Here is a 12,987-nt window from a genome sequence, read left to right on the forward strand (position 1 = left end):
CTGGGAAGACTCTAGGCCTGAGCCCCAGGATTGCCTCCTCCATGCCTGGCCCCACATCCCCCAAACAGAAAGTGAGGGTCTCATCTGGGGGCAGGAGGAGTCGGGTAGCTGGCTGCGGTCACGAGCTTCAGGGAGGGCTGAATGTCCGAGGGGTGGCGCCAGAGAGCTACCCGATGACCTCGGTGCTGTGGTTGATGGCAGAGTGGCCCAGCCTGACCCTTCACGTCTCTGCAGGGCTGGGTGGGTTCCCGCACTGAGTGAAGGGCGTGGCCACTTGGCTGTGTGTCCTGGGACCAGCGGATGAGGAGCGCAAGGATTACAAGGCATTTATTTCACAGAAGTGTGTAATGAGCTCTAGTTGAATTTCAAACACTACATAAAATCAAAATCACGATAGCTCTGTGAAAATCATTGTTCTTTAAAATAGTTTGCATAATTTGGCTGGGCAGCTCATGCCTATAATCCCAACACTTTGGGAGGCTGAGGCAGGTGGATCACTTGAGGCCAGGAGTTCAAGACCAGCCTGGCCAACATGGTGAAACCTCATCTCTACTAAAAATACAAAAATTAGCTGGTCATGGTGGCAGGCACCTGTAATCCCAGCTACTCCGGAGTCTGAAGCAGGAGAATTGCTTTGGTGACTCGGGATCATGCCACTGTCTCCAGCCTGGGTGACAGTGAGACTCGATCTCCAAAAAACTAACTAACTAAAATAATAATAATAATAATAATAATAATAATAATAATATGGAAAGGGCCGGGCACGGTGGCTCACGCCTGTAATTCTAGCACTTTGGGAGGCCGAGGCGGGCTGATCACTTGAGGTCAGGAGTTTGAAACCAGCCTGGCCAACATGGTGAAATCCCATCTCTACTAAAAATACAAAACAATTAGCCAGTCGTGGTGTTGGGGGCCTGTAATCCCAGCTACTCAGGAGGCTCAGTCAGGAGAATCACTTGAATCCGGGAGACAGAGGTTGCAGTGAGCCGAGATCGCACCATTGCACTCCAGCCTGGGTGACAGAGCAAGACTATTTCAATTTATTTAAACAACAACAACAAACAAACAAACAAAAAACCATGCAAACTGGCTGGGCACAGTGGCTCACACCTTTTCTTTTCTTTTTTTTTTTTTTAGACAGAGTCTTGCTCTGTCTCCCAGGCTGGAGTGCAATGGTGTGATCTCAGCTCACTGCAAGCTCTGCCTCCCAGGTTCATGCCATTCTGCGGCCTCAGCCTCCCAAGTAGCTGGGACTACAGGTGCCTGCCACCATGCCCGGCTAATATTTTGTACTTTTAATAGAGACAGGGTTTCACCGTGTTAGCCAGGATGGTCTCGATCTCCTGACCTCGTGATCCACCCGCCTTGGCCTCCCAAAGTGCTGGGATTATAGGCATGAGCCACTGCACCTGGCCAAAAAAAAAACTACGCAAACTGGCTGGGCACAGTGGCTCACACCTTTAATCTCAGCACTTTGAGAGGCTGAGGGAGGATCGCTTGAGGCCAGGAGTTCAAGATCTGACTGGGCAACATAGTGAGACCTCATCTCTATTTTTTAAAAAAGCTTTTTAATCTGTAGAAACTAACATTTAATTGTTAGCAGTCTTGCCCAAGATCTGCAGGGTCAGTAGTCCAGGACTGTCCTGGGTGCCCCCCCCCCTTGCCTGGACGTGAAAGTGCTGTGTAGGGCCCCGGGCGCCCCTGGTCCCAAAGGCAGGGCCGACAGTCGGGTGCCATGCCCGTCCTCCCTGCCCACGCAGGTGCTCAAGAGGGACAGGTGGCCAGGACTCTTCCATGTGGGGACGAGGCACCCTCTTCCCTTCCCTGCCATGCGCCAACTACCCCTGCCTCCCCACCCCCACCCCCAAGCGGCCTCCCAGCGCCCAGGACCATGTCTGGGAAAAGGTCTTTGCCTGGGGAGTGGGAAGAGAGAGGGGAGGGTGAGCAGAGGATAGGCCGGGAGTTTTCCGGGAACGGAGGAACGCGCAGTGGAGGGGACGTCTGTCCTTGTTGCTGTAGGGGGAGGCCGAGATGAAGGCGATGGGTTGGCGGGGGGTGCCGGGGAGGGAAGCAGAGAGAAGAGAGGACCTGATGGGAGGGCTCGGTGGGAGAGGCCCCAGGGACGGTCCCCACGGTGGGCTGGGGGTCCAGGGTGCTGAGTGGAAGCAGCGGTTTCCCTCCCGCCTCTCAAGGACGCCCTGCAGAAGGTGCGGCTGCTCCTCCCCGTGGCACGCAAGCTCCCGGGCACCGCCTCCCGCCTCGGCCTCCCAAAGCGCTAGGCTCACTGGCGTGTGCCGCCGCGCCCGGCCCTCCCACCCCAGGCGGTGCTGAAGGCCGAGGTCAGAGCCAGGACTCCCTCGGGCGCCCGGCAGGTTCCCAAAGGCCCGCGTCCTGCAGGGCCCGTTCCGGCGCCGCCGGCCCAGCCGGGCAAAGGCACCTGCAGGGCCCTGATTGGGCGGCGAAGGTCACGTGCCCACCATCCACCAATCACGTTAGACGGGAGGAGCGGCACCTGTGACTGCCCCGCGGTGGGAGAGGGGAGGCGCCCCGAACCCATTGTCGTGGTCTGGATGCTCCTGTTGGGGACGTGGGGGGCACCGAGGTTAACGGCAGCAGCCAGTGACTACCTGGAGGCACACACAGACCCCCAGGGTGGCAGGAGTGGGTCTGGGAGAGGGGGCATGGGGCCTGAGGCGCTGCTTGGAGCCCAGGGACGCCCCTCTGTGTCGAGGACTGCGCCCACCCGACCTCTGCTGCTCAGTCTGCGTGGGGCTCGGGCCGAGTTTTCCTCCCGCAGGGCCCTGCATGGGCGGGGTCAGTGGCGGGGGCTGTGATCCCAGATTTCCCCAGTGCCCTGCGATAAGACGGCCCCGGGAGGGGTGCCTGCTGAGCTGAGAGCAGGACCCTGGGGCGGCTGACAGCTGCTCCTAGGCTGGCTTGGGCCGGGGGGATGGTGGAGAGTCGAAGGCTCCTCTGGGGAGCTCAGGGGAATGAACAGATTATTTCCAACTTTTCTTTTCCTGGGCCAGCCTCCTGAAACGCTAGCATTGTGCTGGTAAGACAAGGCACAGCAAGCTGCCCTTCTATGTGGGCAGTGAGGCCTGGGACGGAGCCCAGTCCTGGAGTCCTGAAGTCCTGGAGGCCGGGTTCTGTGAGTGGCCAGGCTAGGGCTGCCACCCAGGGCAGGTTGTCGAGGCCCAGTACATCTCCTGGGATGAGCCCAAGTCCCTTGTAAGCAAGGCTGGGTGAGGGGAAGAGGTGGCCAGGACAGGGAATCTGCGGTGGGAGGGGGCAGCCAGGACAGGGAATCTGGGGTGGGAGGAGGCGGCCAGAACAGGGAATCTGGGGTGGGAGGAGGCGGCCAGAACAGGGAATCTGGGGTGGGAGGGGGCGGCCAGGACAGGGAATCTGGGGTGGGAGGGGGCGGCCAGGACAGGGAATCTGGGGTGGGAGGGGGCGGCCAGGACAGGGAATCTGGGGTGGGAGGGGGCGGCCAGGACAGGGAATCTGGGGTGGGAGGGGGCGGCCAGGACAGGGACCTGGGGAGGAGGTGGCCCGGGCAGGGGCTCACAGGCCAGGCACACTGTGAGTGGGAGGCCCTTGGCTCACCCTTGGTGACCCCGTAACATGGAGCCCAGCACCCAGAGGCTTCAGCTACCTGTGTGGATGGGAGGAGAGTCAGGAAGGGGACTCCACTCCCTAGCCCCGTCGTCCAAGGAGTGCCAGGGCAGCTAGAAGCCCCAAACCTGTCAATGCCCTCCCTGCCAGCCCTCTTTTTACATTTTATGTTTACATTTTTAGAGATGAGATCTCACTCTGTTGCCCAGGCTGGAGTCCGGTGGCACATCATAGCTCACTAGCTCACTGCAGGCTCAAACTCCTGGGCTCAAGCAATCCTCCCACCTCAGCCTCTCAAGTAGCTGGGAGCACAGGTGTGCACCACCACCCCCCGCTAATTTTTAAATTTTTTTGTAGAGATGGAGTCTCGCTGTGTTGCGCAGGGTGATGTCAAACTCCTGGGCTCCAGCAATCCTCCCACCTTGGCCTCCCAAAGTGCTGGAATTGCAGGCATGAGCCTCTGCGCCAGGCCTACCAACCCTTTCTTTCAGGCAGGGCCAGCATGGGGTGCCCACTCCCGTTAGTGGGGCTTCCCAGCCCTGCCCCTCTCTCTGGGCAGAGACTGCCTTTGAAATGCCCCCAGCCGTCCTCACCAGGGTGCCTGGGTGCTCTGTAGGCCCCAGCCTCCCTACTTGCCTGCTCGGGGCACCTCCACCCCAACCTCATGGCCACAGGGCCCCTCCCTGGTCCTGTTCTTGCGCCAGGGCCACGGCCCACGCTGTGGTTCAGGCATGTGCAGAGCCAGGCGGGGTGGGGCGGGGGGGTGGCTGGCAGGCCCGGGCCCTGCAGGGGGAATGCCCAGGTTTGGCCACAGCTGGGCCCTGTCCCTTATGGCTGTGGCAGGTCATACTCTCTGCCTGAGATGAAACATTCTGTGACAGGGTGGAAGGCTAAGGAAGGCTGCGTGAGGCCTCTGAACCCCCAGCATGGAGCACTCGGAAGGAGGCTGAAGGGGTGCAGGGCCTCAGGAATGAGAAGATGAGGTGGAAGGTGGACCTGGGGGCCCCTCCTACCCTGCCTGGCTGGAACCCAAGAGACCGTAGGTGGGTGGGTGGTACCTGAGGAGAGCCCGCACCACACAGCCCACCCCAAGCCTGCCCTGGGCACCACCTCTCCTGCCAGTCCTGAGGAGGGAGGCAGAGAGGCACACCTCCTTGGGAGGGGCACCTGCTGGTACTTGCATGAAGAGGAGGGTCTCTGGGTCACCTGCCCATGGCCACTTCCTTCTCGCTGTCCCCGTAGGCCCAACAGCTGCCAGGATGAGGCTGCCATGTGGCTTGTGGCTATGGCTTTCCTTGCTGAAAGTCCTGCAGGGCCAGACCCCAAGCCCCCCGACACTCCCGCCCCCGATGCAGAGCTTCCAAGGAAACCAGGTACAGGGGTTTTGAGGGAAGGAGAAGCAGCCGGCTGGGTCTGAGTGCAGGGAGAGACTGGTGGCTGAGCAGGCCTGGGGATGCTGCCCAGAGAGTCAGGACCAGCCCTGCTTCCTGGAGGGCCCGGGCGGGCCCCCGACCTCCAGCAGAGGAGGGCCCAGCACAGACCTTCCTGGCACCAATTCCCTACCGTCACCCCCGCCCATCGCTCCCTCTGTGCGTGAGGGGAAACTGAGGCTTAGGAAGGCCGCACAGCCACTAGCCAGGGTCACCATGTCCCTGCCAGACCCAGGGTCGGCTCCGGTTCTTGCCAGTGTCCCTGGCGCCAGCCCAGCCGGGAGCACTGCTCTGTGAGGGGTCCAGAAGCTGCCAGAGAAGGCAGGAGGGGGCTCCTGATCTTGCCCACCGCCACCCCTGCCTCCCACTGCCCCTGCCCAACGCCGCCCCTGCAGTTCCAGGGGGAATGGTTTGTCCTGGGCCTGGCGGGCAACAGCTTCAGGCCGGAGCACAGGGCGCTGCTGAACCCTTTCACCGCAACTTTCGAGCTAAGTGACGATGGCCGCTTTGAGGTGTGGAATGCCATGACTCGGTGAGTGGCTCCCTGATGTTCCAAGCAGGTGAGGAGCATCCTGGGCCTGGGTCTCAGTCGCCAGTGGCTCAGGTGCACCATGGGCCCTGTCCCAGCACGGGCAGCGTCATGACTCTGGCTGCCAATGACAAAATCCAGCTGGGGAGTATACAAAGAAGTGTGGGCACTGGGTTCGCTGGCTCACGCCTGTAATCCCAGCACTTCGGGAGGCAGAGGCAGAAGGATCACTTAACTCAGGAGTTTGAGACCAGCCTGAGCAACATAGTGGGACACTATCTCCACTCATGAGGCTTGGCCACTCCCGCCATGGGTCCCTCTGAATGAGCGGCTGAAATCTCCTGGGGGGCCCACCTTGGCATGGAACTGCCAGCTTCCGGAGTCTTCCGCCTCCACCCGTCCCCTCCCACAGAGGCCAGCACTGTGACACGTGGTCTTATGTGCTGATACCAGCAGCCCAGCCCGGGCAGTTCACGGTGGACCACGGTGTGGGTAAGCCGGTCACAGGAGGGAGAGGCGGGGTGCTGACCTACAGGGATGTGACGTCTGTGCCCCCTCAGGGCCTGGGGCAGACAGAGAGGAGACCCGGGTGGTGAACAGTGACTACACCCAGTTCGCCCTGATGCTGTCCCGGAGACACACGAGCAAGCTGGCCGTCCTCAGGATCAGCCTGCTGAGTGAGCCCCCCACGCCACCCTGGGCCTGTGTGTGGCCCTGGAGGCACCTCCTTCTGGGCTTCGGGTCAGACCCTGCCTCCCCACCCCGCCTGGAGTGACTTGGGGGCACAGATAGTTCAATCTCCCACCTACCCAGCCCCCAACCCCTTGCCAAGTGCCCAGACCCACGCTGGGCTCCCTGGGCTGCAGGCAGGAACTGGTTGCTGCCTCCCGGGACACTGGACCAGTTTTTCTGCCTGAGCAGAGCTCAGGGCCTCTCGGATGACAACATTGTCTTCCCAGATGTGACCGGTAACGTGGCTCGCCTGCGGGCATGCTGGGCATTAGGCACGGGGCCCGCAGGAGTGAGTTTGGTTGACCCTAGAGGGGCTGGACTCAGTGTCTGCCCAGGGAGCTCAGTCCCAGCCTGCACTCAGGGGTCTCAAGGCTCCTGGGTCCCTGCCCTCAACCCAGGCTCTGAGCCACCTCCTCCCGCCCCGGGTCCCCTGTCCTGGGCCGCCTCCTCCCGCCCCGGGTCCCCTGTCCCGGGCCGCCTCCTCATGCCCCGGGTCCCCTGTCCTGGGCCGCCTCCTCCCGCCCCGGGTCCCCTGTCCCGGGCCGCCTCCTCCCACCCCAGATCCCCTGTCCTGGGCCACCTCCTCCCTTCACCCATCCCTACTCACAAGGAGCTTGGACTCATCCCAGGAGGTGCCCTGGACCTCAGCAGCCTGCCCTGGGTGGCAGCCCCAGCCTGGCCACTCAGAGAACCTCAGCCCTCAAGGCCTGACTCTTCCTGTGGGAGGGCGAGGTCAGCCTGAGCCCCTCCTCTTCCTGGAGGGGTGCCCACCATGCCCTTCTGATTCCTGCCTCTGCTCCTTTACATGTACATAACTACATGCACACACACTCACACATGAGCAAACATGTACACACTAGCACATGCTTCCACGTGTGAACACCTCACGCACATGCCATTCACACTTGCACACATGCTGCCTACCCATGCACAGTCACACGTGCTGGTCTGCACACACCTGTACGCACCTGCACGCTCGCTATGCCAGGCCTCCTGGGTCTGCAGTGAGTCTGGGCATGGGGACAGACAGGGCCAGGTGAGGGGCTTCCTGAGGACCTGGGACTGTTGGCAGGGCAGCCGCTGTGGGTCACATCTTCTGCCCCTTCTCAGCCTCCCTCACCACCCCCTTCCCCTAGACCCGATGCTGGTCCCCTTTCTCCCTCCTTCTCCTCACCCAAAGCCACTTGCCCCTCCTTTGTGCCCTCCCTTGCTTCCTCCTGGGCTCTGTCCCCTGCTCCCATCCCGACTCCATCTCCCCCACCAGACTGGTCACCCCATGCCAGCGTCTGTTGAAGGATGAAGTAGCTTCTGCCCAGCCCGGACCTGCCTCACAGCTGCGTGAGCTCTGCCCTCCTCCACTCTCAAACCTGAATAAATGCACCATGCCCAGAGTCCCAGAGTGTGACCACTGTGACCTTGGGGTGGGCAAGGAGACAGAAGCAAGGAGACAGCTGACCCTGTAGGGCTGCAACAGCTCCTTCTCTGGGCACACTACGGCCCCCCAGCTGGCTCTCTGGCCAGTGTGTGTGCGTGTGTCAGTGAGGGCGTGCACATGTGTGTTCATGCGTGAGTCTTTGCCCATGGTTGCAGGTTGTACAAGGTCGTTTCCAGGCCAAGGCCCCTCCATCCCTGCCCCTTGGCCCTCGGCTATGGGAGTTCGTAGGTGCTTCTCCACCTGCACCCTGGTCAGCACTCGGGGCTGCCGTGCCAGATGCAGCCCCGGGAATGCTCAGACCCCGAGCTGTCCTAGGCAGCAGCCACTCTGTCAGGGAAGCTGGCCTGGAGCTACCAGGGCCCAAGAACAGGAGGAGGCCCTGGTGCAGATGCCCCAGACCTGGGAGAGGGGATGCAGCAACAAGCAGCCTCAGGCTGGAGCCTGCTGGGCACAGAGACACAAAAGATTTGAGGCCTCAACCCAGACGCCCACTCCCAGCCTGAGCCCCCCAACCCTGACTGTACACCCCTACAAGATGGCTACATTCGGATGCCCACCCCCACTGGCCAGCCAGAGCAACCCACTTCTCAGCCCTCTGATGTCTGTGTCCATCTCGGCCCCCACTGTCCTCTGGGCAGGGAGAGCAGGACACTGCCCAGGGCAGCTATGGACCCTAGTGGTCTCTGGCCTTGCTAGAGAGCAAAGAGCATCCAGAGACCCTCAACTTGGAGCCTAACCTTCACCCACCAGGAGCACCCGCTGCCCAGGAGCATGGCCCTGCTTAGAATCCTTCTACCATCATGCGCACCTCCTGCTGGGCAAGCTGTACGGGATCCAGGCAGATTCTGGAATTGGAAGATGGACAGAGATAGCAGACAGACTGGACTCCCTCCCTGCCCTGATGACCCCAACAAGATGGACCCCCATAATCAACTCAAATGACACCAGCTGTGGTGCTTACTGCAGCCACAATTCAACCTTTTCTTTGTGTCTGACTCCCCAGCACACAACCCTCACAAGGGCAGGGACAGGCCTGCTTTGTCCATCACTCTATCCCACATCCAACATGGCGCCTGACACAGAGAAAGCTGCTGAATGATGGATGGATGGATGGTTGGATGATGGGTGGGTGGATGGATGGATAGATGAGCGAATAAATGGATAAATTGAAGGATGGGTGGATGGGTGTGTGAATGGACGGATGGGTAGATGGTTGGATGATGGATGGGTGGATAGATGGGTAGATAGATGGATGGATGGTTGGATATAGGGTGGATGGATGGATGGATGTTTAGATGATGGGTGGGTGGATGGATGGATGGTTGGATGATGGTTGGGTGGATGGATGGGTAGATTAGTGGATAAATGGATGGATGGAGGGGTGGGTGGATGGATGGATGGGTAGATGTTTGGATGATGGATGGTTGGATGATGGGTAGATGGATGGATGGATGGTTGGATATTGGGTAGGTGGGTGGATGGATGGTTGAATGGTGGGAAGGTGAGTGGATGGATGGATGTTTAGATGATAGGTAGATGGATGGATGGATGGTTGGATGGTTGGATATTGGGTGGGTGGGTGGATGGATGGTTGAATGGTGGGAAGGTAGGTGAATGGATGGATGTTTAGATGATGGGCAGATGGATGGATGGTTGGATGATGGGTGGGTGGATGGATGGGTAGATTAGTGGATAAATGGATGGATGGAGGGGTGGGTGGATGGATGGGTCGATGGTTGGGTGATTCATAGGTGGATAGATGGGTAGATGGATGGATGGATGGTTGGATAATGGGTGGGTTGCTGGATGGATGATTAGATGATGGGTAGGTGGATGGATGGATGGTTGGATGATGGGTGGATGGATGGATGGATGGTTGGATGGATGGGTAAGTGGGTGGATGGATGGTTGGGTGATGGGTGGATGGATGGATGGATGGTTGGATATTGGGTGGGTGGGTGGATGGATGGTTGGATGATGGATGGATGGATGATTGTATATTGGGTGGGTGGATGGATGGATAGTTGGATGATGGGTAGGTGGGTGGATGGATGGTTGGATGATGGGTGGGTGGGTGGATAGTTGGATGATGGGTAGGTGGGTGGATGGATGGTTGGATGATGGGTGGGTGGGTGGATAGTTGGATGATGGGTAGGTGGGTGGATGGATGGTTGGATGATGGGTGGGTGGGTGGATAGTTGGATGATGGGTAGGTGGGTGGATGGATGGTTGGATGATGGGTGGGTGGGTGGATAGTTGGATGATGGGTAGGTGGGTGGATGGATGGTTGGATGATGGGTGGGTGGGTGGATAGTTGGATGATGGGTAGGTGGGTGGATGGATGGTTGGATGATGGGTGGGTGGGTGGATAGTTGGATGATGGGTAGGTGGGTGGATGGATGGTTGGATCATGGGTGGGTGGGTGGATAGTTGGATGATGGGTAGGTGGGTGGATGGATGGTTGGATGATGGGTGGGTGGGTGGATAGTTGGATGATGGGTAGGTGGGTGGATGGATGGTTGGATCATGGGTGGGTGGGTGGATGGTTGGATGATGGGTGGGTGGGTGGATGGATGGTTGGATGATGGGTGGGTGGGTGGATAGTTGGATGATGGGTAGGTGGGTGGATGGATAGTTGGATGATGGGTAGGTGGGTGGATGGATGGTTGGGTGATGGGTGGGTGGATGGATGGTTGGATGATGGGTAGGTAGATGGATGGATGGTTGGGTGATGGGTAGGTGGGTGGATGGATGGTTGGATGATGGGTAGGTAGATGGATGGATAGTTGGATGATGGGTGGTGGGTGGATGGATGGTTGGGTGATGGGTGGGTGGATGGATGGATGGTTGGATGATGGGTAGGTAGGTGGATGGATGGTTGGGTGATGGGTGGGTGGATGGATGGATGGTTGGATGATGGGTAGGTGGGTGGATGGATGGGTAGATTAGTGGATAAATGGATGGATGGAGGGGTGGGTGGATAAATGGATGGATGGATGGGTGGGTGGATAAATGGATGGATGGGTAGATTAGTGGATAAATGGATGGATGGAGGGGTGGGTGGATGGATGGGTTGATGGTTGCGTAATGGATAGGTGGATAGAAGGGTAGATGGATGGACGGATGGTTGGATAATGGGTGGGTGGATGGATGGATGGTTGGATGATGGGTAGGTGGGTGGATGGATGGGTAGATTAGTGGATAAATGGATGGAGGGGTGGATGGATGGATAGTTGGATGGACGATGATTTTTTGCTCTTTTTTTCTTGTGCTCTGGATGAGGAGGCTGAGGTTGAAAGCAGTTTGGTTGTGTCTGGATTGGGAGACATTCTATACTGTGTGGTCATGAGGACACAAGCCTGGGTGTCAGAAATCCTGGACCACGGCCTGGCATGTATTAGATTTAACCCTGGAAAGGTTGAGAGTGAAGGTGGCTGTCTTTTGGCAGAAAGGGCTTGTTGGGTGTTCCTTCCTGAATATGTCAAGGAAGGGTCCCTCCACCCTGGAGTGGGGGTCAGACACAAGGTCCCCCAGAGCAATGGCCTCACTCTCTACTCTCTTACTCCTTCTCCTCATCACTCCTCCTGCTGGGCCACGGTGTCCCCATGGGTGAGACTCACTCTGCAGGACCAGGACCTGTGCCTTCACCAGCCCAGGGCCTGGGCCATGCCCTCACCCGATGCCTGGCTGCAGTAGGGGATGGCTCCTCTGTGGGGTCCAGGCACAGGACCCAGGCCAAAAGAGAGGAGTGGCCTAGAGAGGCTCAGCTTGAGAAGAGAGCCCTACCCTGCCCCTGACAACCTAAGACAGACTCTGGAGGCCACCTTCTCCCTCTTGGCCTGGCACAGCCTTTGCCGGTGGAAATCCTTTTCAGTCCCTCTGCACAGATGGGGAAACTGTGAGGTTCAGGAAGGCTGGCTGGTCTCTTGGCAGGGTCACCCTGCCCCTGCCAGCTTCCCTTCCCCAAGGCAGGGAACATAACCCCGGCTGCAAGAGCATGACCACCATATGCAGGTGGGAGCCACTGCCTTCCTGGCACCCAGCTACACCCTCCGGTGGTGGCCAGCTCCCTGGACAAAGGCACAAGCAGAGAATAAGACTCCTCAACAGTACCCTCCTCTTCCCTGGCAGTGTCTCTGCAAAGCCCAACACACTCCCCTTCCCTCCACATCAATTCCTGGCTGGGGAGACAGGAGATGCTGCCTAGGCCTGTGTTCCTTCTCAGCTTCTATGGGGAGGGTGGAATTCAGGCCTGGCTGGATCCAGGGCCCCAGCCACCCCCTTCTGCTTCACTGGCCCTGGCCAGAGTGGCTGTGCCGTCCCACTGGCCACTTGGCTCCCACCTGGGTTGCAGGATGGTCTCTCTCCCAGAAGTCTTCAATCCTGGATGGAGGCTGTGTCCCCCCATCAGTAGTCAGGGAGTCCCTCCACACAGCCCTCCGTCTGTCTTGGACTCCAGCTACCACAACCCCCCTCATCCCATCGTTCCTGGGGTGACACAACTCTCTCTGGCCCTGGTGGTAGCCCCTGTGTGAACCTCCTCCCCTCAAGTCCCCCAGGGGCACCAGCACTTCCCGGCTGAAAGCCCTTTTCCCGATGTCTGCGTGAGGGGACGGGGCTGGGAGCAGGTGGCGTGGAGCCGAGGCCAGGCAGGTGATCCAGGAATGCCTGCCGGTGTGTGAGCCCAGAGGCCTGGGGCTGGACACTGACCGGAGAGGGCGTCTGCCTGCCCACCTGTCTGCTTGCTGGAGTCAAGTCAGGCTGACCCAGTGGAGTGGGGTGTCCTGCTGGCCCCTATCCCCATGTCCCAAGCACAGCAGCCCAGGCCCCTGTGGGTGGCCAGATTGAATCTCTTTATCCTGGCCTGAGTGGAGCCGCTCCCAGGTCACCATCTGGGCCTGCTGGGCCTGGGAACAGCCTGTGCCTGCCCCTCCCACAGAACAGGGTCAGTGGGGTTGGGAGCAGGTAAGTTCTGGTGGGTGAAGGGGCTGGACCCAGGGCTGGCTTCCGTCCCTCCAGTGGTCACCACCACCTCCCAGATCAGGCCCTGCGGTGGCAGAGGGGGCCTTTCCCCGAAGGCCAACTGTGGTCCCTCTCAGCCTTGTCCAGGGCCCGCCACAGCCACACAGAGCCTGTGCCTGCGATGGTGACTACACGAGCCTGTGATGGTGACAGTGACCACAGACAGGCCACCCAGAGCTCGGGCTGGGTATGGTGGGCTCTGGTGGGAAGCAGCTCCCGCA

The 12,987-nt window shown here is 59.6% G+C and overlaps 3 protein-coding genes across 11 annotated transcripts in view; 2 read left to right on the top strand and 1 right to left on the bottom strand.

The window, feature by feature from the left end:
- EDF1 (endothelial differentiation related factor 1) overlaps positions 1 to 12,987 on the bottom strand; it is a 107,844-nt gene that overhangs the window by 89,395 nt on the left and 5,462 nt on the right. Inside the window, exon 1 of one of the 3 annotated variants that reach the window (XM_050760417.1) lies at positions 11,272 to 11,281. The exons of 1 other annotated variant lie outside the window; for it this stretch is intronic. The gene's annotated coding sequence lies outside the window, so the exon portion shown is untranslated. Of the gene's footprint in view, positions 1 to 8,248; positions 8,260 to 11,271; positions 11,282 to 12,987 lie in introns of those variants that run through there. One more of the 3 variants, XM_050760419.1, reaches the window with a different exon arrangement.
- Positions 1 to 12,987, top strand: part of PTGDS (prostaglandin D2 synthase) — a 117,858-nt gene that overhangs the window by 84,759 nt on the left and 20,112 nt on the right. The window contains exon 1 of one of the 7 annotated variants that reach the window (XM_050760358.1): positions 88 to 91. The exons of the other annotated variants lie outside the window; for them this stretch is intronic. The gene's annotated coding sequence lies outside the window, so the exon portion shown is untranslated. Of the gene's footprint in view, positions 1 to 87; positions 92 to 12,987 lie in introns of those variants that run through there. 7 annotated transcript variants of the gene reach the window in all.
- LCN12 (lipocalin 12) lies at positions 4,629 to 7,700 on the top strand. Its single transcript, XM_050760306.1, has 7 exons — positions 4,629 to 4,661; positions 4,861 to 4,991; positions 5,444 to 5,580; positions 5,990 to 6,069; positions 6,138 to 6,254; positions 6,444 to 6,545; positions 7,574 to 7,700. The coding sequence occupies exons 2-7, from the start codon at positions 4,878 to 4,880 to the stop codon at positions 7,600 to 7,602; spliced, it is 579 nt and encodes a 192-aa protein (XP_050616263.1). The 5' UTR covers positions 4,629 to 4,661; positions 4,861 to 4,877; the 3' UTR covers positions 7,603 to 7,700.

The sequence above is a fragment of the Macaca thibetana genome, chromosome 15, assembly GCF_024542745.1.
Source record: "Macaca thibetana thibetana isolate TM-01 chromosome 15, ASM2454274v1, whole genome shotgun sequence".
Taxonomy (NCBI): Eukaryota; Metazoa; Chordata; class Mammalia; order Primates; family Cercopithecidae; genus Macaca; species Macaca thibetana.

Excerpts from the sequence above, each read along its gene's own strand:
- LCN12 (XM_050760306.1), top strand. The coding sequence starts at position 4,878 with ATGAGGCTGCCATGTGGCTTGTGGCTATGGCTTTCCTTGCTGAAAGTC. Across the intron at positions 4,992-5,443 it reads AGAGCTTCCAAGGAAACCAG|TTCCAGGGGGAATGGTTTGT; the intron begins GTACAGGGGTTT and ends CCGCCCCTGCAG. Across the intron at positions 6,546-7,573 it reads TGTCTTCCCAGATGTGACCG|ACTGGTCACCCCATGCCAGC; the intron begins GTAACGTGGCTC and ends CTCCCCCACCAG.